Source organism: Pan troglodytes, chromosome 14, assembly GCF_028858775.2.
Source record: "Pan troglodytes isolate AG18354 chromosome 14, NHGRI_mPanTro3-v2.0_pri, whole genome shotgun sequence".
In the NCBI taxonomy this organism is placed as follows: Eukaryota; Metazoa; Chordata; class Mammalia; order Primates; family Hominidae; genus Pan; species Pan troglodytes.
In genome coordinates, this window is record NC_072412.2 from 44681405 (window position 1) to 44708562 (window position 27158).

At 38.2% G+C, this 27158-nt stretch overlaps 1 protein-coding gene and 1 non-coding gene across 2 annotated transcripts in view; one reads left to right on the forward strand and one right to left on the reverse strand.

Annotated features, from left to right (window-relative positions):
• LRRC63 (leucine rich repeat containing 63) overlaps positions 1 to 27158 on the reverse strand; it is a 64815-nt gene that overhangs the window by 31043 nt on the left and 6614 nt on the right. The window contains exons 4-6 of the mRNA XM_063792504.1: positions 17519 to 18196; positions 16975 to 17043; positions 11362 to 11519 (exon numbers count right to left, since the gene is read on the reverse strand). Of these exons, the coding sequence (XP_063648574.1) occupies positions 11362 to 11519; positions 16975 to 17043; positions 17519 to 18196 (905 nt within the window). The remainder of the gene's footprint in view (positions 1 to 11361; positions 11520 to 16974; positions 17044 to 17518; positions 18197 to 27158) is intronic.
• LOC112205295 (small nucleolar RNA U13) lies at positions 9938 to 10041 on the forward strand. Its single transcript, XR_002939196.1, has one exon. It is a non-coding gene; the product is annotated as a small nucleolar RNA U13 (small nucleolar RNA).

Genomic DNA, 27158 nt, shown 5'->3' on the forward strand with positions numbered 1-27158 from the left:
TTCTTGTTAAATATGCCAATTTCTGTACTGTCTTCATTGTCATTCAGTTCAAAATATTTCTGATTTCCTTCGTGTTTTCTTTCTTGACCTATTTTTTAATTAGTGTGTTGTTTGATTTCCAAACACTTAGTGCTTTTTAATATTTAAATTAATATTTAGCACAAATATTTGGTACTTTTCTAGATATCTTACTGTGACTATTTTATTTCTGTTGTGGTATGAGAACTACAATATTTCAATCTTTTAAAATTTCCTGAGACATGTTTTATGGCCCAACAAATGTTCTATCTTGAAATTGTTCTATGTGTACCTAAAAAGTAATGTTTATTCTGCAGTTGTTGGATGTATCATTCTATAAATGTTAATTAGGTCAAGTTAGTCGCTGGAGTTATTTCAGATCTTCTATATCTTTATTGAATTGTTTTGGACTACACATATCAATTCTTGATCAAGATATGTTAAGTCTAATCTCTAGTTATGATGGTGAATTGTTCTACTTCTCACTTTAGTTCTGTCAAATTTTGGTTTATGAATTTTGAGGCATTCTAATTATATCTATACACATTTAGATTGTTCTGTCTTCTTGATGAATTGACCCTTTAAACATTTTCAAACTTTTCTTTATACTTGGTAATATTCTTTTTCTTTAGTATTATTTTCTACTTAGTCAGCTAATACAGCCATAAGAGCTTTATAATGCCTACTGTTATCTTTTTCCAGTTTTACTTTTTAACCATCAGTGTCTTTATTTAAGTACGCTTCCTAGTAAATAGCAAATAATTGAGTGGTTCTTCATTAGCCAGTTTGACAATCTCTATTTTTTTTATTGTGGTGTTTAACCCATTTACCTTTAACAAAATTACTAATGTGTTTAGGCTAACGTTTACCATTTTGGTACTTGTTTTCTGTTTGTCTGATCTGTTTCTGTTCTTCTATTCTCTATTCCCCCTTTTTTTAGAGACAAGGTCTCGCTCTGTCACCCTGCCTGGAGTCCAGTGGCACAATCATAGCTCACTAAAACCTCAAATTCCTGGGCTCTTATGATCTTCCTCAGCCTCCTGAGTAGCTAGAACTACATGTACATGTCACCATTCCTGGCTAATTTCTAAACAGAAAATTTGTAGAGACAGGGTCTTGCCATGTTGCCTAGGCTGTCCTCAAACACCTGGCATCAAGGAATCCTCCTGCCTTGACCTGCCAAAGCACTTAGATTACAGGCATGAGCCACAACACTCAGCCTTATTCCTCTATTCTTTTCTTGCCTTCTTGACTGTGAACAGACGATTTGTTCAAACACCATTTTTTAAAAATGACTTTCTTGTTATTCTCCTTAGTGTTGTTAAAAAAGTGACTTCTTTAAGGATCACAATATGTGCCTTAACACAACCACCCTTCAAAAAATATTCTACTACTTCATGATTAAAGAACCTTACAATATCAGCACCATAGAAAAGGGTAAGAAAAAAAAAGAACCTTACAATAGATACATACATTTAGCCCCTTCCAACCTTTTGTACTCCTGTTGTCAAATATTTTACTTTTATATTAGCTATAACACCCACAATATATGGTTAATGTATTTATTTAAATAATCAGTATTCTTTTAAAGAGATTTCAAGATTGTTTCAAAAGGTCCTTTATATTCACTGATGTATTTACCACTTATGGTGCTATTCATTGTTTCTTAATTAACTAGGTTTCTATTTGGTATAATTTCTTTTTTTTGTACTCCTCAGGTTTTTTTCCAACATTTCTTGTAGTAGAGATAAGCATGAGAAAAATGAATTCAGCTTTTCTTTGTCTGAAAACATCTTATTGCATATTCATCTTTTAGTGATATAAGATTTATTCTTTATCAATGAAGAGTTTATAAGTTTAAATAGTTGCTAGAAACACAGTCTTAAGGCAGAAATGTGCAAAATAGCAAACAAATTCTTTAAAGCTTATAACCAAGGGCCGGGTGCAGTGGCTCACGCCTGTTATCCCAGCACTTTGGGAGGCCGAGGTGGGCGGATCACCTGAGGTCAGGAGTTTGAGACCAGCCTGTCCTCTTGGTTTTTATACGATGGCCCTCCTTGTCTTACCATTCTTGACTTAAAGTTTACTTTATCTGATATAAGTATAGTTGCTCCTGCTCTTTTTTGGTTTCAATTTACGTGGAATATCTTTGTCCATCCCTTCATTTTCAGCCTGTGTCTTTATAGAGAAAGTGAGTTTCTTATAGACAGCATATAGCTGGGGCTTATATTATTTATTTATTTACTTATATTCAAGGATTTTATTGATAGGTAAGGGTTTCCTATTGTCATTTTGTTATTCATTTTCTGCTTATTGTGTGAATACTTTCTTCCTTTTTACCTCTCTTACTACCTTTGTGTTTAAGTAATTTTCTCTACTAATATGTTTTGATTCTGTGCTATTACAGGTTTATGCTTTGAGGTTACCATGAGGCTTACAAAAAACATGTATAATAGGCAATTTTAAACTGATGACAACTTAACTTTGCTCACAAGGAAAAGCATCAAAAACAAACTCCACACTTTAATAGCACCTTCTACATATTTTGACTTCTTGATGTTTCAACTTACATCCTTCCATATTGCCTATCTCTTAACCAGCTGTTGCAATTGTTGTTTTTAATAGTTTTGTCTTTTAGTCTTCATATTTAAGATGTAAGTGGTTTACTTACCACAATTACAGTATTAATATATTCTGAATTTGTCTAGTTTTCAATTTTCTTACTTTCAGCAGTGAGTTTTATATTTTGAAATGTTTTCCTGTTACACCTTAGGGTCCATTTCTTCCAGATGGAAGGACTCCCTGTAGCATTTTTTTGGACAGGTTTGGTGTTTATGAATTCCTTCATCTTTTGTTATTTGGGGAAAGTCTTTATCTCTCCTTTGTGTTTGAAGAGACACTTTAATGGGTATAGTAGTCTCAGTTGAGAGGTTTTTTTTTTTTTTTTTTTCCCTTCAACACTCTCTCCTAGCCTGCAGGGTTTCTGCTGAATAATCTGCTGAAAGCTGTACTGGGGCTCTGTTGAATGTCACATGTTTCTTTATTCTTTGTGCTTCAAATATTCTTTCTCTTCGATTTTTGCTAATTTGATTATGATGTACCTTGGGAAATTCCTCCTGCATTTAATCTAATTGGTGACCTTTGAATTTCCTGTACTTGAGTGCTGCTGGTTATCTCTAGATTTGGGAAAATTTCAGCCATTATCTCCTTAAATATGTTTTCTAGGTCTTTTTTTTTAAATTTAGCTTTTAAGTTCAGGGATACACATGCAGGTTTATTATATAGGAAAACTTATGTCATGGGGGTTTCTTGTACAGATTATTTCATCACCCAAGTATTAAGCCTAGTACCCACTAGTTATTTTTCCTAATCCTCTCCCTCATCCCACCCTCCACCTTCCAATAGGATCCGGTGCGTGTTGTTCCCCTCTATGTGTCCGTGTGTTCTCATCATTTAGCTCCCACTTATAAATGAGAACATACAATATTTGGTTTTCTGTCCCTGAGTTAGTTTGCTGAGTATAATGGCCTCCAGCTCCAACCATGTTCCCACAAAAGACATGCTCATGTTCTTTTTAATGGCGGCATAGTATTCTATGGTGTATATGTACCACATTTTCTTTATCCAGTCTATCATCAATGTGCATTTAGGTTGATTCCATGACTTTGTTATCACAAATAGTGCTGCAATAAGCATACGCATGTGTCCCTATAATAGAATAATTTATATTGGTTTGGGTATATACCCAGTAATGGGATGCTGGGTCAAACGATATTTCTGTTTTTAGGTTTTAGAGGAATTGTCACACTGTCTTCCACAATGGTTGAACTAATTTACACTCCCACCAAGAGTGTATAAATGTTCCTTTTTCTCCACAACCTCAACAGCATCTGTTATTTTTTTTCTTTTTAGTAATAGCTATCCTGCCTGATGTGAGATGGTATCTTATTGTGATTTTGATTTGCATTTCTCTAATGATCAGTGACATTGAGCTTTTTTCATGCTTGTTGATCACATGTATGTCTTCTTTTGGAGTGTCTTTTCATGGCCTTTGCCCACTTTTTAATGGGATTGTTTGTTTTTCTCTTGTAAATTTGTTTAAGTTCCTTATAAATGCCGGATATTAGGCCTTTGTCAGATGCACAGTTTGCAAAAATTTCCTCCCATTCTGTAGGTTGTCTGTTCACTCTGTTGATAGTTTTCTTTGTAATGCAGATGCTCTTTAGTTTAATTATACCCCACCTGTCAATTTTTGCTTTTGTTGCAATTGCTTTGGTGTCTTTATCATTAAATCTTTGCTCATTCCTATGCCTTAAATAGTATTGCCTAGGTTGTCTTCCAGGGTTTTTATAGTTTTGCATTTTACATTAAAGTCTTTAATATATCTTGAATTAATTTTTGTATATGGTGTATGGAAGGGGTCCAGTTTCAATCTTCTGCATATGGCTAGCCAGTTATCCCAGCACAATTTATTGAATAGGGAATCCTTTCCCCATTGCTTGTTTTTGTCAGCTTTGTCAAAGATCAGATAGTCGTAGGTATGCAGCCTTATTTCTGGGTTCTCTATTCAGTTCCATTGGTCTATGTGTTTGTTTATGTATCAGCACCATGCTGTAGCCCTGTAGTATAGTACGAAGGCAGGTAGCATGATGCCTCTAGCTTTTCTCTTTTTGCTTAGGCTTGCCTTGGCTAGTCAGGCTCTTTTTTGGTTCCATATGAATTTTATAATAGTTTTTTCTAGTTCTGTGAAGAATGTCACTGGTAGTTTAATAGGAATAGCATTCAATCTATAAATCGCTTTCGTCAGTATGGCCATTTTAATAATATTGATTCTTCCTATCCATTAGCATGGAACATTTTTCCATTTGCTTGTGTCATCTCTGATTCCTTTGAACTTTGTGTTTCATAGTTCTCTTTGTAGAGATCGTTCACATCCTTGGTTAGCTGTATTCCTAAAGATCTTATTCTTTATGTGGCAATTGTGAGTGAGACTGTGTTCCTGATTTGGCTCTTAGCTTGACTGTTGTTGGTGTATAAGAATGTCTGTGATTCTGGCACATTGATTTTGTAGCCTGAGACTTTGCTGAAGTTGTTTATCAGCTTAAGGAGCTTTTGGGCTGACACTATGAGGTTTTCTAGATATGGGATCATGCCATTTGCAAATAGGGATAGTTTAGCTTCCTCTCTTCCTATTTGGATGTTCTTTCTTTCTTTCTCTTGCCTGATTACCCTGGCCAGGATTTCCAATACTTTGTTGAATAGGAGTGTTGAGAGAGGGCATCCTTGGCCGGGCGCGGTGGCTCACACCTGTAATCCCAGCACTTTGGGAGGCCGAGGCGGGTGGATCACGAGGTCAGGAGATAGAGACCATCCTGGCTAACACGGTGAAACCCTGTCTCTACTAAAAATACAAAAAAATTAGCCAAGCGTGGTGGCAGGCGCCTGTAGTCCCAGCTACTCAGGAGGCTGAGGCAGGAGAATGGCATGAACCTGGGAGGCAGAGCTTGCAGTGAGCCAAGATCGTGCCACTGCACTCCAGCCTGGGCAACAGAGCGAGACTCTGTCTAAAAAAAAAAAAAAAAAAAAAAAAAGAGAGAGAGAGGGTATCCTTGACTTGTTTCAGTTTTTAAGGGGAATGCTTCCAATTTTTGCCCATTCAGTATGTTGTTGGCTGTGGGTCTGTCATAGGTGGCTCTTGTGGCTCTTATTATTTTGGGGTATGTTCCTTCAATACCTAGTTTATGGAGAGTGTTTAACATGTAGTGATGTTGAATTTTATTAAAAGCCTTTTCTGCATCAATTGAGATAATCATATAGTTTTTGTTTTTAGTTCTATTTGTGTGATGAATCACATTTATTGATTTGCATATGTTGAACCAATCTTGCATCCCAGGGATAAAGCCTACTTGATCATGGTAGATAAACTTTTTGATGTGCTGCTGGATTCAGTTTGCCAGTATTTTGTTGAAGATTTTTGCATCAGTGTTCATCAAGAATATTGGCCTAAAGTTTTGTTGTTGTTGTTGTTGCTGTTGTTGTGTCTCTGCCAGGTTTTGGTATCAGGATGATGCTGGCATCACTGAATCAGTTAAGGAGGAGCCCCTCCTCCTCAATTTTTTTGGAATAGTTTCAGCAGAAATAGTACAAGCTCTTCTTTGTACATCTGGCAGAATTCAGCTGTGAATCTGTGTAGCACTGGGCTTTTTTTGGTTGGTGGGCTATTTATTACTGATTTAGTTTTGGAGCTCATTATTGGTCTGTTCAGGTAATCAATTTCTTCCTGGTTCAGTCTTGGGAGGATGTATATGTCTGGGAATTTATCCATCTCTTCTAGGTTTTCTACTTTGTGTGCATAGAGGTGTCTGTAGCAGTTTCTGATGGTTATTTTTATTATTGTGGGGTCAGGAGTAACTTCCCCTTTGTCATTTCTAATTGTGTTTATTTGGATTTTCTCTTTCTTCTTCTTTAATAGTCTAGCTAGTGGCCTATATTACTAATTATTTGTTTCAAAAAATCAACTCCTGGATCTGCTGATCTTTTGAATTCTTTTTTGTGTCTCAATTTTCTTTAGTTCAGCTCTGATTTTGGTTATTTCTTGTCTTCTGCTAGCTTCTCTAATTCTTTTGGTTTTGATGTTAGGTTACTAATGTAACATCTTTCTAATTTTTTGATGTGGACATTCAGTGCTATGAATTTCCTGCTTAACATTGCCTTAGCTGTGTACCACAGATTCTAATATGTTGCATTTTTATTCTCATTAATTTCAAAGTACTTCTTTTCTGCCTTAATTTCAGATTTACCCAAGAGTCATTCAGGAGCATGTCATTTAATTTTCATGTAATTGTATGGTATGAGTGATTTTAAAAGTCTTGACTTCTATTTTCATTGTACTGTGGTCCAAGATTGTGTTTGGTATAATTTTGGTTATTGATATGGTTTGGCTGTGTCCCCACCCAAATATCATCTTGAATTGTAGCTCCCATAATCCCCATATGTCGTGGGAGGGATCTGGTGGGAGGTAAATGAATCATAGGGGTGAGTTTTTCTCATGCTGAAAGTGAATAAGTCACATGAGGGCTGATGGTTTTATAAAGGGCAGTTCCCCTGCACATGCTTGCTTGTCTTCATGTAAGACGTGCCTTTGCTTCTCCTTTGCCTTCTGCCATGATTGTGAGACCTCCCCAGCCATGTGGAACTGTTAGTCCATTAAACCTCTTTTTTTTTTATAAATTACCCAGTCTCGGGTATTTCTTCATAGCAGTATGACAATGTACTAATACAATTACTTTGCATTTGCTGAGACTTGTTTTGTGTTCGATTACATGGTTGATTTTAGAGTATGTGTCATGTGGAAATGGGAAGAATGCTGTTGTTTTAGGGGTAGAGTTCTGCAAAGGTCCAGATCCATTTTTGTCCAATGTTGAATATCTTTGTTAATTTTCTGCCTTGATGATCTGTCTAATGCTGTCAGTGGAGTGTTGATGTCTCCCACTATTCATTGTGAGGGAGTCTCAGTCTTTTTGTAGGAATCTAATAATTTGCTTTATGAATCTGGCTGCTCCTGTATTGGGTGCATATATATTTAGGATAGTTACGTCTTCCTGTTGAATTGAGCCCTTAACATTATGTAATGCCTTTCTTTGTCTTTTTTGATCTTTGTTGGTTTAAAGCCTGTTTTGTCTGAAATTAGGGTTGCCTGAAATTAGGTCCATCTGGTCCTGGATTTTTCTTTGTTTGGAAGTTTTTTGTTACTGATTTAATCTCATTACTTGTTAAATGTCTGCTCGGATTTTTTTTGTTCTTGAGTCTGTTTTGGTAATTTGTGTTTTTCTAGAAATGTTTCCATTTAATCTAGGTTATATAATTCATTGGTGTACAATTATTTATAGTATTCTCTTACAATCCCCTTTATTTTTGTAAGGCCAGTTGTAATATTTCAATTTTCATGACTAATGTTAGTTATTTGTACATTCTCTCTCTTTTTTACTTAGTCTAGCTAATGATTTGTTTATTTTGTTGATCTTTACAAATAACCTATCTTTGTTTCCATTAATTTTCTCTACTGTTTTTCTATTCTCTATTTCATTTATCTCTGCTCTTATCATTATTGTTTTCTTCCTTCTGTTAGCTTTGGATTTAGTTTGCTCTCTTTCTTCAAGTTCTTTAAGGTGTAAAGTTAAGTTCTTAATTTGAGATTTTTCTTCTCCACATACCCCTTCACCACATGTACCTATAGCCTTCCCCCAACATTAACAACTTGTACACCATGTTGGTATATTTGTTACAATCAATGAACCAACATTGGCACATCATTATCAACCCAAGTCCATAGTTTACATTATAGTTCACACCTTGTGTTATATATTCTATGGGTTTTCAAAATGCATAAGGAAATAGATTCACCATTACAGTATCATACAGAATCACTGCCCTAAAAATCACCCGTGCTTCTCTTATTCATCCTTTCTTCCCTTCTGCCACAACCCTGAAAACCACAGATACTTTTACTGCCTTTACATTTTTGCCCTTTCCAGAATGTTTTGTCATTGTTGGTTTTGTTCATTCCCTTCGTTACAGCCTTCTTTGTATTTAATTAATTTTCTGTAGTGTGCCACATTAATTCCCTCCTCACATCCTTTTGTGTATGTTTTAATATTGTTTTTCAGTAGTAGTTACTATGGGATTGCACTTGGCATCCTAAATTTACAACAATGTAGTTTGGATTGACACCAAATTAACTCCAATGGCACACAAAATCTCTGTTCCTATATGGCTTCATCTCCCTTCTGTTTTGTCACAAATTAAATCTTTATACATTGTGTGTCCATTAATATACATTTATAATTATGTTTACACATTTGTCTTTTAAGTGATATAAGAAAGAAAAATATAAACCGATAACCAAAATAATACTGACTTTTATATTTACCTATGTAGTTACCTTCATCAGAGTTCTTTATTTCTTCTTAAGACTTTGAGTTGCTGTCTAATGTTCTCTCACTGTAGCCTGAACAACTCTCTAGCATTTCTTATAGGGCAGGTGTACTGGCAACAAATGCCCTCAGCTTTTGCTTATTGGGGAATGTCTTAATTACTCCTTTGTTTTTGAAGGATAGATTTTCTGGGTATAGACTTTTGGTTGACAGATTGCTTTTCTTTCAGCACTATAAAGATGTCATCCCATTCCTTTCTTGCCTCCATAGTTTCTGGCAACAAACTGGCTGTGAATTTCATTGTAGAGCCCTTGTACATGACAAAACACTTCTTGATTGCTGCTGTCAAGATTCTTTCTTTGACTTTGGCTTTTGACAATTAGATTATATGTCTCATTATGGATCTCTTGGCAATTATCCTTCTTGGAGTTGATTGAGCTTCCTGGATGTATAGATTTGTGCTTTTAATCAAATTGGAATATTTTGGCCATTATTTTTTCAAATACTTTTTGGGCCCTTTCCTCTCTCTCTCTCTTCTTTTCTCCAGAGACCCCATTAAATGTATGTTGGTATACTTGATGATGTTCCAGAGGTCCCTTAGGTTGTGTTCATTTTTCTTCATTTTTTTTCTTTCTGTTCTTCATACTTGATCATTTCAATTGACCGATTTTCTAGTTCTATAATTCTTTATTCTGCCTAATCAATATTTCTAGTATTGAAACTTTCTAGAGAAGTTTTCAGTTTGGTAATGTAGTTTTCAGCTCCAGAATTGTTTTGTTTTGTTTTTTTTCTTTTGTCATTTCCATCTCTTTATTGAAATCTCTGTTCACACATTATTCTCCTTATTGAAATCTTTGTTCACACATTATTCTTTTTAGCTCTCTGTCCATAGTTTCATTTAGCAGTTTGAACATATTTAAGACAGTTTACTTAAGGTCCTTTTTCCAGTAAGTCCAATGTCTGTGCTTCCTCATAAGTAGTTTCTAATCCTTTAGTAGTTCATAAGCATGATGATTGGCTTTTTATGCTCATCAATAAAATATGCCTCCCTCAAGCCTTTTTATGACATTGGCACATTACCCATCTGATGTGAAAAAATAGAGCTTCTGTTAGTTTCTTCTGTGAACAAGCATTTTTTTTTGCATATTCCATAATTTTTGTTAAAAACTGGAACTGGACATCTTAATAATTATTATGTGTTAACTCTGGAAATCACATTTTCCCCTCTCTTTGGGGTTTGTTTTGTTGTTTTGGTTTCTATTTCTATTTTTATTCTGCCTGATCACATCTACTATTGAAATCTTCCAGTGAAGTTTTCATTTCAGTTATTGTATTTTTCAGCTCCAGAATTTCTGTAGGCTTGATATGAGCTATAGCTATTGGGTTGTTTAATAATTTTCTAAACTTTTTTTGTGAAGTCTGTATTCTTTGACATATATTTTCTTTAAAATCTCTGCTCCTTTAACTTGTGTTCAGTTATTGTTTTGACATGATTTCCTTACACAACAGAAGACAGAGGGAGGAGGACAGAGAGAACTTCATCTTTTCAGATCGACTCTGTGCTAAGGCACTCCTTCAATGCTTAGCCAGGCCATTTACAACCACCTTAGCCTTTACTTCCTGCTTGTACTGCATTTAGAGGTCAGCCAAATGTGAAAGCTTAGGGTCTTCTCAGATCTTTTCTAAGAATGTGTCTAGCCCCAGCCATGCATTTGGCTTTCCAAATTTCCCAGTATATGTGAATATTATTTTAATGCCTAATTTTTCAAATAAACTCTCTGTAGCTTTTCCTAGTTTTACAACTTTTCTATGAGTTAGAACTTATTTCAAAATAAAACTTAAAATAAAAAAGCATAGATTTTTGAGGCCAAAAAGTTCTGGGTTCAAACCCAAGCTCTACAACTTGCTTACTGTGTGATCTTATACAAGTTACTTTCATTAAGGCTCAGTGTTCTTATCTGTAGGATAAAGATTATAATACTTACTTTACATAATTGTGTTTTAGGAGTAATGTGTACTTGGCACATAGTGGATACTTAACAAATGATAACTAATATTATTGCTATTCATGATATTGAGCTTGTGTTCAGTGAAAAGCCATCCTAGTACTAGATTTGTCACAGAGCCAAAGATTGCTAATAACTTAAAAATACAGTAAATCTGAATTCAAATTCTCTTACGCTAAGTAATAAAAAAAGCACTGTGATTGACTTGAACCTCAGAATCTTTTTAAACTGAAGCAAACTAGGAATATAGGTTTAGAGATGCAATTTGAATGTGTTCCTAAGAAATCTCTATTGTAATAGGAAAATTCCCCTGAATACCATGGAAACTAATCTATACTGGGAAATTTAAAGCAAAAATAATTGATAATACAGGAGGGCACTGTCATTAAAAAGATCTAGCATACCTTCAGATTAAGTGCATTTCTTCCATATACTTGACAGTTTACTATGGCCAGGTTGGTCATGGCTGTTATTGTTTCATATCGTGTTGCTGTAACAGTCTTAAAACCTTCACCACGTACAACATGTATCTCTGATTCTATTTTTTCAGTTTTGGTGAGACCTAAATAAACAAAACAAAACAAAACATAAAATTTAAATGTGTTATCACTTAGAATGAAAGTTAAGAGGTATTTATCTTATGATAATATTGAGTTACCCTAAGGACTTAAGTGTACACATCCTCTGGCAGGGATTCCCCATAGCCTTCATCTACCCAAACTCAGTTAGTTCTGTTTGCCAAAGTGGGTGTTGTTTTGTTTTGTAATTTTAGATGCACCATTATCTTCCCCAAAGTAAACCATATGCTCATAGATTTCTGTCTAGATAATTTAGATTCCATCAATATCAGTCTTTGTATACTATGTGTAAAAATGTTCTCTTAAAATTTACTATGAATTACATAAAGAACTTCTTGGCTCATAAAATTAATAAGCAACATCATGTAAGAATACCTCATGAAGACATCAGCCTCACTTTTTCCTTAGCATCACTTTGATGTATAATTCAAATGCCCTGTGTAATTAAACTCTTCCTTCAGTTTGTAGATCCCCCATAGGAAACAAACAAACATCTCAGGAGTAAGCCAAAGAAAGACCATCTAAATTTAAATTTACTTTATTATGACCCTATGGGTTTTACTTTCCATCAAAAATGTCCTATGCAAGTATACACCAAATGTGGCAGGAAAGTATTTTAAAATTTTATATATTTTACTTTTGCAGCCATTATTGCTGCATTGTTTGCAGAAACATATTTTATAATGTCAGTAATTCTTATGCTACTGGTTTGATGAGAGAAAATAAGCATCCTAGAACAAAGAAAACAAAAGAAGGTTTTTAATTTCTAAAATAGAACCTCTGTGCCCATTTCAGATCAAGAGATGTGAAAGCTGACCACAGAATAAAGAAAGATATATAGTGTAATATAGAGATGCCTTGGCTTGGTAGAAAGAATGGAGCAAGAAGGGAAAGAGAGTGAGTTAAGACATAAGTCTGTGGCCTGCTCCCTGCTCTAAGCCCACAGAGTTGGTTGTTGAGTAGAAATGAGGAAGATGGAGATGAAGAGGATGTGATCTCTCAAGAATCTGAGGATGCTTAAATTTTCTAAGGAGGAAACTACCAGAGAAGAAACTCAATAAAGCAAAAATGGCAGCATGACATGGAAGACACCCAGAAGTTAATTTACATCATAGACAAGGATACAAAAGTTCTGGGAGGAACGGTAGGTTATGGTTAGAGTGTTCTGCTGTGTATAACCTCTTACTAAATGCAGCTATTTGAATTATTAATTGGGTATATTATTTTTATTGTTCTAGAATTTTATTTGACTCATTTTAAAAAACAAAAATACCAGTTCTGTGGTGAAATTCTCCAATGATCTCTTTGTTTTCTTGGACATAGTAATCATAGTTACTTTTAAATCCATTTGAAACTCTAATATCTGAATCAAATATAGGGCTGTTTTATTGCCTGTTTCTTTCTACCGTTTTTCAGATATTTTATTTTTTTAGAATGTGTTGTAATTTTTTTAATTTAATGTTGGACTTCGAGGATGAACTATTTTAAGAAGTCTGGATAATACGCCCTCTCTCTTCTTTCTCTCTCTCTCTTTCTCTCAACATGTTAGGTTTTCCTTGATTAGGCAGAAAACACCATTATCAAGGATTGGTTTGAGCTTTGTTAGGGCTCGGCTATTTTAGTTTTGTCCTCTTTCCTAGAACATCATCTTTATTCCTAAGGAATGGAATTTCATCGGAAATTCCAATGTGTTTACAAAGGCCCCAACACTTTGGCAGAGCTTGAACTCTATTATCCATCTTTTGTGCAAACACAAAACTCTATGATAAATTTCTTGTCTTCTCAGCTGATGTTTTCTACTGTGTTTCTTGGAGTCTTGTTCTATACATTCACAGCTTACAATCAGCTAGCAACCTTGGAGTTTGTATGAAGATTTTTTTTAAGAGACTGTGATATAGTTTGGATGTTGTCCTCTTTAAATCTCATGTTGAAATGTAAACCCCAATGTTGGATGTGGGTCCCGGAGGGAGGTGTTTGGGTCATGGGGGCAGATCTCCTATGGCTTAGTGCTGTCCTTGTGGTAGTGAGTAGAATTCCGATGTTGTTTAAAAGTGTGTAGCAGGCCGGGCACAGTGGCTCACGCCTGTAATCCCAGCACTTTGGGAGGCCGAGGCCGGCGGATCACGAGGTCAGGAGATCAAGACCATCCTAGCTAACACGGTGAAACCCCGTCTCTACTAAAAATACAAAAAATTAGCTGGGCATGGTGGCAGGCGCCGGTAGTCCTAGCTACTCGTGAGGCTGAGGCAGGAGAATGGCGTGAACCTGGGAGGTGGAGCTTGCAGTGAGCCGAGATCTTGCCACAGCTCTCCAGCCTGGGTGACAGAGCGAGACTCTGTCTCAAAAAAAAAAAAAAAAAAAAAGTGTGTGGCAGGCCAGGTGCGGTGGCTGACATCTGTAATCCCAGCACTTTGGGAGGCCGAGGAGGATCACTAGAGGTTGGGAGTTTGAGACCAATCTGGTCAACATGGTGAAACCCTGTATCTATGAAAAATACAAAAATTAGCTGGGCATGGTGGTGCATGCCTGCAATCCTAGTTACTCGGGAGGCTGAGGCAGGAGAATCACTTGAACCTGGCAGGCGGAGGTTGCAGTGAGCTGAGATTGTCCTACTGCACTCCAGCCTGGGCAATAGAGTAAGACTCTGTCTAAAAAAAAAAAAAAAGAAAAAGTGTGTGGCACCTCTCCTTTACTCTCTCTTGCTTCTGCTTTTGCAGTGTGATATACCTGCTCTTGTTTTGCCTTCTGCCATGAGTAAAAGCTCACTGAGGCCTCCCCAAAAGCCAAGGGAATGCCATAACTATGCTTGTATAGCCTTCAGAACTGTGAACCAATTAAACCTCTTTTCTCTATACATTACTCAGTCTTGGGTTTTTCTTTGTAGTAATGAAAGAACAAACTAACACATAAAATTGGTACTGAGGAGAAGGGCATTGCTATAAAGATACATGAAAATGTGGAAGCCACTTTGGAACCAGGTAACAGGCAGAGGTTGGAAGTTTCTAGGGCTCAGAAGAAGACAGGATGATGAGGGAAAGTTTGGAACTTCCCAGAGACTAGGTAAACAGCATGACCAAAATGTTGATATTTATATTGACAGTGAAGTCCAGACTGCCAAGGTCTCAGATTGAAATGAGGAACTTATTTGAAACTGGAGCAAAAGTCACCCATGTTACACCTTAGCAAAGAGCTTGGCTAAATTCTATTCATGTCCTAATGATCTGTGGAAGTCTGAACTTCAGAGTGATGACTTGGGGTATCTGATAGAAGAAATTTCTAAGCAGCAAAGCATTCAAGATTTGGCCTGGCTGCTTGTAACAGCCTATGCTCAGATGTGGGAGCAAAGCAATGACAAAGTTGAAATTTATATTTGAAAGGGAAGCAGATTGTAAAAGTTTGGAAAATTTGCAGCCTGGCCATACAGCACGGAAAGAAAAAGCTTTGGGAGAGGGATTCCAGCAGGCTATAGAGTAACCACTTGCTAGAGAGATGTGCATAACTAAAAAGGATCCAAATACAAATAGCCAAGAGGAACAAGGCCTCAAAGATATTTCAGAGACCATTGTGGCAGCCCCTCCCATAGAACATCAGACTCCAAGTTCTTCGGCTTTTAGGCTTTTGGACCTACATCAGTGGTTTGCCAGGGGCTCTCGGGCCTTTAGCCATAGACTGAAAGCTACACAGTCGGCTTCCCTACTTTTGAGGTTTTGGGATTCAGACTGAGTCACTACTGGCTTCCTTACTCCTCAATTAGCAGACGGTCTATCATGGGACTTTACCTTGTGATAGTGAGTCAATTCTCCTTAATAAACTCCCTTTCATATATACATATATCCTATTAGTTCTGTCCCTCTAGAGAACCCAAACTAATACAAAGGGACATGACTTGTCTTACATGAGACTTTGCACTTTTGAATGATGCTGAAATCAGTTGAGACTTTTGGGGAACTATTGGCAGGGGATGATTGTATTTTGCAATGTGAGAAGAACATGATATTTGAGGGGCCAGAGGTGGAGTGATACAGTTTGGATGTTGTCCCCTCTAAATCTCATATTGAAATGTAACTCCCAGTGTTGGACATGGGGCCTGGTGGGAGGTGTCTGGTTCATGGGAGTGGATCCCTCATGGCTTCGTGCTGCCCTCATGATAGTGAGTTCTTATAAGATCTGGCTGTTTTAAAGTTTGTGGCACCTGTACCGCACACCACTCTCTCTCTTGCTCCCGCTCTCATCATGTGATGTTCAAGCTCCCACTTTGCTGTATACCATGAGTAAAAGCTCCCTGAGGCCCTCACCAGCAGCAGATACCAGCACCACACTTCTTGTAAGGTCTGCAGAACTGTGAGCCAATTAAGTCTTTCTTCCCTATAAATTATCCAGTCTCAGGTATTTCTTTATAGCAATGCAAGAATGGCCTAACACAGACTGAGTCTCACTATGTTCCAGGCGGGCCTCGAACTCCTGGGCTAAAGTGATACTCCACCTCAGCCTCTCAAGAACTGAGACTACAGCTGCACTCCACTGTGCCCAGCTTGTATTCAGATTTTTTGATTCACCTTCCTTCAATTCTTTCCTCGCCAAGATTTTCTCCCTCAAGTCCCAAGTATATTGGCTGCTCTGAAGTCTGACTACTAGCTTCTCAATCCACTAAAACCACCACATTCTACTTGTAATCCATTCTCCCACACCACAAACACCCTCAGGCATGAGCCAAGGTAAAGGCAGAGCTTCCCTTCTTTCAGGAATTGTAATGTCCACATTGGTTACTGTCTAGTTCTACTCAAGTCACGCCCACATTGGTTACTGTCCAGTTCCTTCAATAGCTACTTTATATATTTTTGGCAGCTTTAATAGTTGATTTTGGTAAGGTTAGTCCATTACAAACTACTTAGTAATGGAAAAAACCCAGAAGTCACCAGGTTATTAAAAAATGTGCCCAATAATTCTAATACCAAATAATCCTGTGGATATGTTTCTACTGCTTATTGTTTCTGCTAGTTTTCATTCATTTTGTCTTTCTCTTTGTGTGCCTGGTAATTGTGAATTATTTGCCACACACTATATTTGAGAGATTGTTTGTAGACAAAATGTAACATCTAGGATGGTATAATCTTTCTTCAAAGATATTTTTCATTTTCATTTGTTTCATTTGCCTGGCACATGGCAAATAGTTAATTCATATTTTTGTATGCCTGTCCACCCCACCCAGATTACGAGTGCATCAGCTTTTATATTCTCAATATCAATATGTTTGGTTCATAGTCAATATATTAAAAATAGCTGCTCCATAAATGACTTAGGGAGCTGAAAATGAGGTAAGACATATGTGTGTTATGCATGTGTGAATCACACACATAAACACAAAAAATCACCCATAATTTTTAAAAGATATAATCTTACATACAGTTTCTAAAAGAATTGTATAAATCTAGCATTTACCTTCAGGTGGTCTTGGTGGGATTTGCTTTGGGACACTTTCTATATTTCCATTTTCTGTTACAAGAGTTTCTAGAAAAATGAAAAACAAATGGGATGACTTTGGATATTTGTAAAAATTCACTTGAGGGTTTTATGACTTCAATATAATTGTTCATCATTTAATGCATTCCAATTATCCATGAAAATATATTCATGAAGGCGTCTATCAGCATTGGCATTCTACTTCTGGAGTTCTTCTAGATCACCTTTGAATGACTGTGTATTCTCACTGCTTCTTTATATTAGCTTTTCCGATCCTTTGAATTCCCTTGTTGGTTCCCACTATCACCATCTGAATGGAGTACCCAGTCTGGCCTTGGCAGATCTGCAAGGTCAGGACTTCTGTTATTGCCCTATGGCTCAAGTATTACACGTATAGATAAAAGGTGATTCCATCCTCCCACTCTGCAAACCCAAAGGGGGAGGGGTAACATTAGCTTGCATGCCTTCTCTCCCCTTTGCTCTACTTGACTCTATAATTATACCGTGTTCAGATTGTATTTACCTATCACAGAGTGCCTGTGAGGTTTTCTTGGTAAAACTGGTGTTGGCAAGGAAACAAAACCTGGAAATTCAGTAACTCTTAGTGTCAATGTAGCAGTTGATTTAAAATGTTCAGGCCACTGTCCTTCTGGTTTCATAGATACAGTCGTAGGTGGAGGGCTTGGCACTGTTGCACTTAAGTCTCTCGAGATGTGCTGATAAGTATAGCCTGGACTCTCTGGTAAAGGTTGATGCTTAGGGTGCATTTTCTCAAGTTTTTGAGCAATAACTGAGCCAGGAGTACTTTTAGGTTTGGAAAACTTGGAAGAAAGAATTAAAATGTTTTCTAGCCTTTTTTCAGTATAAACATCTTTCATAGTTTTCAACTTTCTTGAACTTTCCATTTTGTTTGTTTGTTTCCCAAAAATTCGAGTAGAAGCTGAATTACAATGTGGAAAAAATATGGAACCAGTAGCAGTATCTGGAATCTGCTCATGGACATGCTTAGTAGATTTCTGGGGTGATGAAATTGCAGTCACTCTTTCTTGTACACAGTGATCAAGAAAGATATTTTGGATATTGATAGGTGTTAGTGATTGATTTCTTAAAACATCAGGAAAATGAGTTCTATCCATTTTAATGGAAGTGGTTTCATCTTCAGTGAATGCTACATGTAGTGACTCAGTTTTACCAGTTTTAGCTAAACCAAAAGAAAAAAAGAAAAATTAAATTATATTTATCAATATGTCACAGACAAAATATCTTAGCATTCACAACCCACTCACCCCTTTCTCACCTTCTAAAAATGTTTCTGTATACACTTGCTCAGCTACCAGGATGTGTGTTGACATGACTGGTATAAAGTTTGAGTGAGCAACTGGAGAAGTGAAAAGGCTAAATTGTATTAGATTTTAAAAGGGTAGAGAGCTATTCTTGGAAGAACAGAATTGGTAGAGAGAAGGGGAGATATAAGCTCCAATAATAGACTAGATTTTTGAGAGGTTATCACTAAAACTCTGGCAATAGGGATGGATACAATTGATGAAGTTTTGCTATTTATCATACATCATTAGCTCTCCCTCATTTGAAATTTCCTTGACCAAAGATTTACATTTCTTTTAAATGCCAGATGTCAGACCAATGTGTCTTTTGAAGATGATAACAATCTGATAGTGGTTACAGGTGTCAGAAGTTCATTTAGGTTATAACAATAAGTATTCTTTTCTATCTTACGTCCAGAAAATCCACTGAGCTTGCATTCTTAGGCAGGAATCATATATGCCTTTTCTTTCCTATGCAACAGAATGTGAAATGACATTTTTCTGTTCTCTCAGCTGAGTGCAATAAATGATGAGGATCTGTACATTCAAATGAGGAGATAATAGATTCATTAAGGCAAAATTTGCCAAGGGGTGGCCAAAATAAGTCCTTCAACACTTCACCCTTTACCCATCTGTTGTCTATATGGGATTGCTAGAGACTGATCTGAGTTTGGAGACAGTATTTCTTCTGAACAGAGCTATTGGAGTTCTATGCATTTCCCTGATTTTTCCCTCCCCATGGAGGGTGTAGGAGGGATGATGTCCCCTATCTCAAACCAAGTGAGGGAGACTTTTTATAGAGAAGAGGAATATATGCCACAAGGAGAAAGTAACATCTCACTCTTCCCCTATCCACCTCCCTGACTGATACTTGTAGAACAGCAAAATGTATTGGTTTACTAGTGCTGTTTCCGGATCAGAGTAATATAAGAGAATCATTTTAACTACTTGACTTGTATCTCCTGACATTTCCATGGGGTACAAGACTGATGCTGATTCTCACTTTAATTTTTAACTTTTTAACAACTTAACTCTTCCCCACACCTGGCCCCACTTATAGAGGAACCAAAAACTATAATATGAGTTGAGAAAGAGAGTAGGGCCAGGCACAGTAGGTCATGCCTGTAATCCCAGCACTTTGGGATGCTGAGATAGCAGGATCGCTTGAGGCCAGGAGTTCAAGACCAGCCTGGGCAACATAGCAATACTCCTATCCTTACGGAAAAAAAAAAAAATTAGCCAAGTGTGGCAGCATGCTCCTGTACTCCCAGATACTCAGAAGGCTGAGGTGGGAGGGTATCATGAGCCCAGGAGATTGAGGCTGCAGTGAGCCATGATTGTACCACTGCACTTCAACTTGGGTGATGGAGTGAGACCCTGTCAAAAAAAAGAAAAAGGAAAAATGAAAAGAATAGAAAAAGAGAGTAAAAAAATAGGGTTGAAGAACTGATCAGGCCCCTCCTTCCCTTGGCTTGTGTAAGAATTAGCAGGCCTAGGTTGAGCTTGGAGAAGGGACACAGTCTGATTGTACACTATATGGAAGTACTAATTTAGATGAAACAAGTAATTCAATATCTGAAAATGAGATAGAGCTAATTGACAAAACTGACTAGAAAAGCTTTTAGAGAGATACGTATGCCACATGAGTTTGAAGGGCAGTAGTAAGAAAATAATGTTTGCTTCCCACTTAAGTGGAACTAATTAAAGCTAACTGATTCAATAAAATAGCTACACCAATATATTTAAGTTCATTTTCTCTCTATTAAAACAGAACACATTAACACAGCAAACACTTCAATAGACTCCAGAACTCCTTCCAACTACCACCATCTCACCATATTTATCCTTCCCTTTAATGGCAAACTGGAGTAATTTATACTCATTAGTTTGATTTCCTCTCCCACCGGCAGAAGAGACTCTGTTCTCAGGCTCACACATAGAGAACAGGACATCTCCTCCTCCTCCACACACCCACTTCTGCTACTGCTGCTGAAGGCTGGGGCAGGTGATCCAGAGACCTGCTTGACTGAGGCTCTAAGTAGTGACTACAACCTCACAGTGTAACATGGCCTGCATGCCTGGGATCTGGAGTGAAAGCAAGGTTCTTCCTCCTTTCACATGGCACTGTAGCACTGCTGCTGCAGAGAGCAGAAGAACCTGAGAACAGCATGTCTGGAACTGTGGGTGGTGACCCGTAGCACAGCCACCACCAACACCAGCCCACATCATGCAGGACCCAGAGGGTCATTCACCACCTCTACTGCCATGACCCATAGCACAATTGTTTCCCAGCGACATGAGAACCTGTTCAGTCACCTAGCCCACTGCTGCCACTACCAGCATCCATGCAAACCACCTAAGGCCCAGGAACTGGCCCACCAGTAACTGCCAACACAGGTGCCAGCATACACCACTCTGGGGCACAAAGATAGGTAGAGTCAGCCTACTCTTGCCACCCTTGGGGCCTGTCCCCAGCACAACTTCACCACAGCCTTCACTAATAATTGCAGCCTAATCCTCTAAGGAAATCACAGAAAGCATTAATGCTATTTATAGCCAAAGAAATCATACAGAGACTACACTACTACATGTACTCAGAATCAAAGCCAAAGTGCCCTACCCAACCAACACCACAGATACATCTTCAGAAAAAAGTCCTACCCTATGGAAGTGAATTAAAAAATAGGAAGATGCAACTGTTACACCAGATACACAGATATCAATATAAAGACACAGAAAACATCAAAATACAAGGAAATATGAAACTTCCAAAGGAAAACAAGAATTCTCCAGTAATAGATCTTAATCAAAAAGAAGTTGCTGAAATCCCAGAAAAATAATTCAAAATTTCAATTTTATAGAAGCTCAGTTAGATACAAGAGAATTCTAGAAAATACAAACAATTCAGAAGAAGAATTCAGGATATGAATGAGAAATCTACCAAAGAGATAGATAGATATTTTTAAGGAAGAACCAAATAGAAATTCTGGAGCTGAAGAATTAATTGAAGAAAATATAAAATATATTTGAAAGCTCCAATAATAGACTAGATCAGGCAGAAGACAGAATCTCAGAACTTGATGACACGTCTTTTGAAATAATCCAGTCAGACAAAAATAAAGAAACAGAACCTAAAAGAATCCGCAAAGGCTTTGTGATATTTGGGACAACATAATGTGATCAAATATTCAAATTATTGGCATCCCAGGGACAAAGAGACAAAGGAAGGACTATAAAACCTATGTAATTAAATAATAGAAGAAAACTTCCCAAGTCTAGCAAGAATTTTAGACATTCACATTCAGATATAGGAGCTTCAATAATCCCTAGGCAAACACAATGCAAAAATGTCTTCCCCATGGCACATTATAGTGAGACTGCCTAAAGTCAAAGATAGAAAGCATACCCTTTAAAAAGCAAGAGAAAAGCATCTGGTCACCAATAAAGAAACCCCATCAGACTAACAGTGGATTTGGATTTCTGTGGGGTTTTTTTGTTTATTGTTGTTGTTGTTTTGTTTTTGTTTTTGAGACAAGGTCTTGCTCTGTCGCCCAGGCTGGAGTGCAGTGGCACAATCTCAGCTCACTGCAACCTCCGCCTCCCATGTTCAAGTGATTCTCCTGCCTCAGCCTCCCAAGTAGCTGGGATTACAGGCCCACACCACCATGCCCAGCTAATTTCTGTATTTTTTTAGTAGAGACGGGGTTTCACCATGTTGGCCCGGGTGGTCTCGAACTCCTGACCTTGTGATCCACCCACCTCGGCCTCCCAAAGTACTGGGATTACAGGTGTGAGCCACTGTGCCTGGCCTTAACAGTAGATTTCTTAGCAGAAATTTCACAGGCTAAAAGAAAATGAGGTGATATATTCAAAGTGCTGAAATTAAAAAACAAAAACAAAAACAAACTGTCAACCAAGAAGAGTCTATCCAGCAAAATTATCCTTCACAGATGGAGGAAAAATAAAGTATTTCCCAGACAAGCAAATGCCGAGGGAATTTGTTACAACCAAGAGTGACCCTACAAGAAATGCTCAATGGAACAGAGTACAGAATCCTGAAATAAAGTCACATACTTACAGCCAACTGATCTTCAACAACACTGACAAGAACTGACACTGGGGAAAGGACACCCTCTTTATAATTTTTTCTTTTTTTTTTATTTTATTATTATTATACTTTAAGTTTTAGGGTACATGTGCACAATGTGCAGGTTAGTTACATATGTATACATGTGCCATGCTGGTGTGCTGCACCCATTAACTCGTCATTTAGCATTAGGTATATCTCCTAATGCTATCCTTCCCCCCTCCCCCCACCCCACAACAGTCCCCAGAGTGTGATGTTCACCTTCCTGTGTCCATGTGTTCTCATTGTTCAATTACCACCTACGAGTGAGAACATGCGGTGTTTGGTTTTTTGTCCTTGTGATAGTTTACTGAGAATGATGATTTCCAATTTCATCCATGTCCCTACAAAGGACATGAACTCATCCTTTTTTATGGCTGCATAGTATTCTATGGTGTATATGTGCCACATTTTCTTAATCCAGTCTATCATTGTTGGACATTTGGGTTGGTTCCAAGTCTTTGCTATTGTGAATAGTGCCGCAATAAACATACATGTGCATGTGTCTTTATAGCAGCATGATTTATAGTCCTTTGGGTATATACCCAGTAATGGGATGGCTGGGTCAAATGGTGTTTCTAGTTCTAGATCCCTGAGGAATCGCCACACTGACTTCCACAATGGTCGAACTAGTTTACAGTCCCACCAACAGTGTAAAAGTGTTCCTATTTCTCCACATCCTCTCCAGCACCTGTTGTTTCCTGACTTTTTAATGATTGCCATTCTAACTGGAGGATACCCTCTTTAATAAACAGTGTTAGGAAAATTGGACATCCATATTCAAAAGAATGAAACTGGATCCCTATCTCTTACCATATACAACAATCAACTCGAAATGGATTACAGAGTTAAACTTAAGACCCAAAACTATAAAAATACTATAAGAAGACCTAGGTAAAACTCTCCTGGACACTGGTCTAGGAAAATAATTTATGACTAAGACCTTGTTGAGTGGGAGAAAATATTTGCAAACTATCCATACCACAAGGTACTAACATCTAGAATATACAAGGACCTCAAACAACTCAACAGGAAAAAAAAAATCCCCTTAGAAAACAAAAAATCCCCTTAGGCATGACATGAATAGACATTTCTGAAAAGAAGACATACAAATGGCCAACACTTATATTTAAAAATGCTCAATATCACTCATCATTAGAGAAATACAAATTAAACCACAATGAGATATTATCTTACCCTAGTCAGAATGGCTGTTATTAAAAAGATAAAAAAATAACACATTAGTGAGGATGCAGAGAAAAAGAAACCCTGAAGGTGTGTGTTCTCATCAGCTGTTCACTGTACGCCTGACAACCTTCCACTCCCAGTACAATCTCAGCCTGGCCATTCCATGTTGCTCTAGGGGTCTGCTTTGGCAACTCCCAACAAATAAACTATATTGAAAACGTCCAAGGCCTGAGATGGGTTCTGGAAATCTGCAGTCCTCCAGTCATTCACACCAATGTCCCCTTCTTTCTTCCAACAGACCCCCACTCCCCAGTAGCAATGGGTTAACCTCTGCTGACTCAGAACCAAGTCTTGAACTTGAAGACAAAATTTGAACTTTGATCCATATGGCACTTGAGAGACAGCAAAATATCACAGTCCCATATACCTATGAACCCCTCTCCTCAAACCCAATGTCATGAAAACAAAATGGGAAAGTAAAAATTAAAAAAAGTTTTTCCCCTGATTATCACTGCCATCGTCCTAGTCTTCAGAGTTAATTTCCCATTGGTTTTCTGATATTGTCATACCATGTTTTCGCTGAATTATCAGAATCGGTATTAATTCAGATTTCTTAGTTTGGGATATAAAAATCTAAGTGAACAGGATCTACTTTACCTCACCTTTTTGTGTGATGACTCATAACTTTCCAATATGAAGCCTTATTTACTGCAATTATTTCTGACAACCAAAAAGGCCCAATTGCTCATGTATGACTTCATTTCATATGTTCATCATGCTATGTGGAAAATCTTCTCTTATCAACCAATTCAAATCATTTTTTTCTTTCAAAGTCTACCTTAAACCCTATGCAATCCATCCTTCTTTGATAATACAACACATATTTATTGTTCTCATCAATTCATTCAATAAACATTTAACACCTACCATGTGCCAGCTGTACACATAGTGCTGGGGGTACAATGATATAACACAAACCTCACTACCAACAAATATCTCACAATTTAGTATAGAAACTAGGCAGGTAAACAGTTATAGTAAGTGGTGCGTAGGAGTAAGTATGGAATACTATGGGAGAAAAGAAAAAGGCAGTCTGATTGGGTAGAGAAGCGATGCTTAAAGAAATCTTCCCAATATGGACGGCGAGCCAAAGCAGGGTGCGGCGTCACCTCACCTGGGAAGCACAAGGGGTCCGGGAACTCCCACCCCTAGCCAGGGGAAGCCATGAGGGACTGTGCCGTGAGGAACGGTGCACTCCAACCCAAAAACTATGCTTTTCCCATCTTCTTCACAACCTCTAGACCAGGAGATTCGCTCAGGTGCCTACACCACCAGGGCCCTGGGTTTCAAGCACAAAACTGGGTGGCCATGTGGGCAGACATCGAGCTAGCTGCTGGAGTTTTTTTTTTTTTTTTTTCATACCCCAGTGGTGCCTGGAATGCCAGCGAGATAGAACTGTTCACTCCCCTGGAAAGGGAGCTGAAGCCAGGGAGCCAAGTGGTCTAGCTCAGTGGATCCCACCCCCATGGAGCTGAGCAAGCTAATCCACTGGCTTGCAATTCTCACTGCCAGCACAGCAGTCTGAAGTCGACCTGGGACACAAGCTTCGTGGGGGAGGGGCGTCTGCCATCAATGAGGCTTAAGTAGGCAGTTTTCCCTGCACAGTGTATACAAAGCCATCAGGAAGTTCAAACTGGGTGGAGCCCACTGCAGCTCAGCAAAACTGTGGTAGCCAGACTGCCTCTCTAGATTCCTCCTCTCTGGGCAGGGCATCTCTGAAAGAAAGGCAGCAGCCCCAGTCAGGGGCTTATAGAGAAAACTCCTTTCTCCCTGGTACAGAGCACCTGGGGGAAGGGGCGGCCGTGGGTGCAGCTTCAGCAGACTTAAATGTTCCTGTCTGCCGGCTCTGAAGAGAGCAGCAGAGCTCCCAGCACAGCACTTGAGCTCTGCTAAGGGGGACAGACTGCCTCCTCAAGTGGGTCCCTGACCCCCGTGCCTCATGACTGGGAGACACCTCCCAGCAGGGGTCGACAGACACCTCATACAAGAGAGCTCCAGCTGGCATCTGGCGGGTGCCCCTCTGGGATGAAGTTTCCAGTGGAAGAAGCAGGCAACAATCTTTGCTGTTCTGCAGGCTCCGCTGGTGATACCCAGGCAAACAGGGTCTGGAGTGGCCCTTCAGCAAACTCCAGCAGACCTGCAGCAGAGGGGCCAGACTGATGGAAGGAAAAAATAACAAACAGAAAGGAATAGCATCAACATCAACAAAAAGATGTCCACACAGAAACCCCATCCGAAGGTGACCAACATCAAAGACCAAAGGTAGATAAACCCACGAAGATGAGGAAAAACTAGCACAAAAAGGCTGAAAATTCCAAAAACCAGAATACCTCTTCTCCTCCAAAGGATCACAACTCCATGCCAGCAAGGAAACAAAACCGGATGGAGAATGAGTTTGACAAATTGACAGAAGTAGGCTTCAGAAGGTGGATAATAATAAACTCCTCTGAGCTAAAGGAGCATGATCTAACCCAATGCAAGGAAGCTAAGAACTTTGAAAAAAGGTTAGATGAATTGCTAACTAGAATAACCAGTTTAGAGAAGAACATAAATGACCTGATGGAGCTGAAAATCACAGCACAAGAACTTCGTGAAGCATACACAAGTATCAAAAGCCAAATCGATCAAGCAGAAGAAAGGATATCAGAGACTGAAGATCAACTTAATGAAATAAAGCATGAAGACATGATTAGAGAAAAAAGAACGAAAAGGAACGAACAAAGCTTCCAAGAAATATGGCATTATGTGAAAAGACCAAACCTACATTTGATTGGTGTACCTGAAACTGACAAGGAGAATGGAACCAAGATGGAAAACACTCTGCAGGATATTATCCAGGAGAACTTCCCCAACCTAGCAAGACAGACCAACATTCAAATTCAGGAAATACAGGGAACACAACAAAGATACTCCTCAAGAAGAGCAACCCCAAGACACATAATGGTCAGATTCACCAAGGTTGAAATGAAGGAAAAAATGTTAAGGCAGCCAGAGAGAAAGGTCGGGTTACCCTCAAAGGGAAGTCCATCAGACTAACAGCGGATCTCTCTGCAGAAACGCTACAAACCAGAAGAGAGTGGGGGCCAATATTCAGCATTCTTAAAGAAAAGAATTTTCAAACCAGAATTTCATATCCAGCCAAACTAAGCTTCATAAGCAAAGGAGAAATAAAATCCATTACAGACAAGCAAATACTGAGGGATTTTGTCACCACCAGGCCTGCCTTACAAGAGCTCCTGAAGGAAGCACTAAATATGGAAAGTAAAAACTGGTACCAGCCACTGCAAAAACATACCAAATTGTAAAGACCATCAACACTATGAAGAAACTGCATCAACTAAAGGGCAAAATAACCAGCTAGCATCATAATAATAGGATCAAATTCACATATAACGATATTAACCTTAAATGTAAATGGGCTAAATGCCCCTATTAAAAGAGACAGACTGGCAAACTGGATAAAGAGT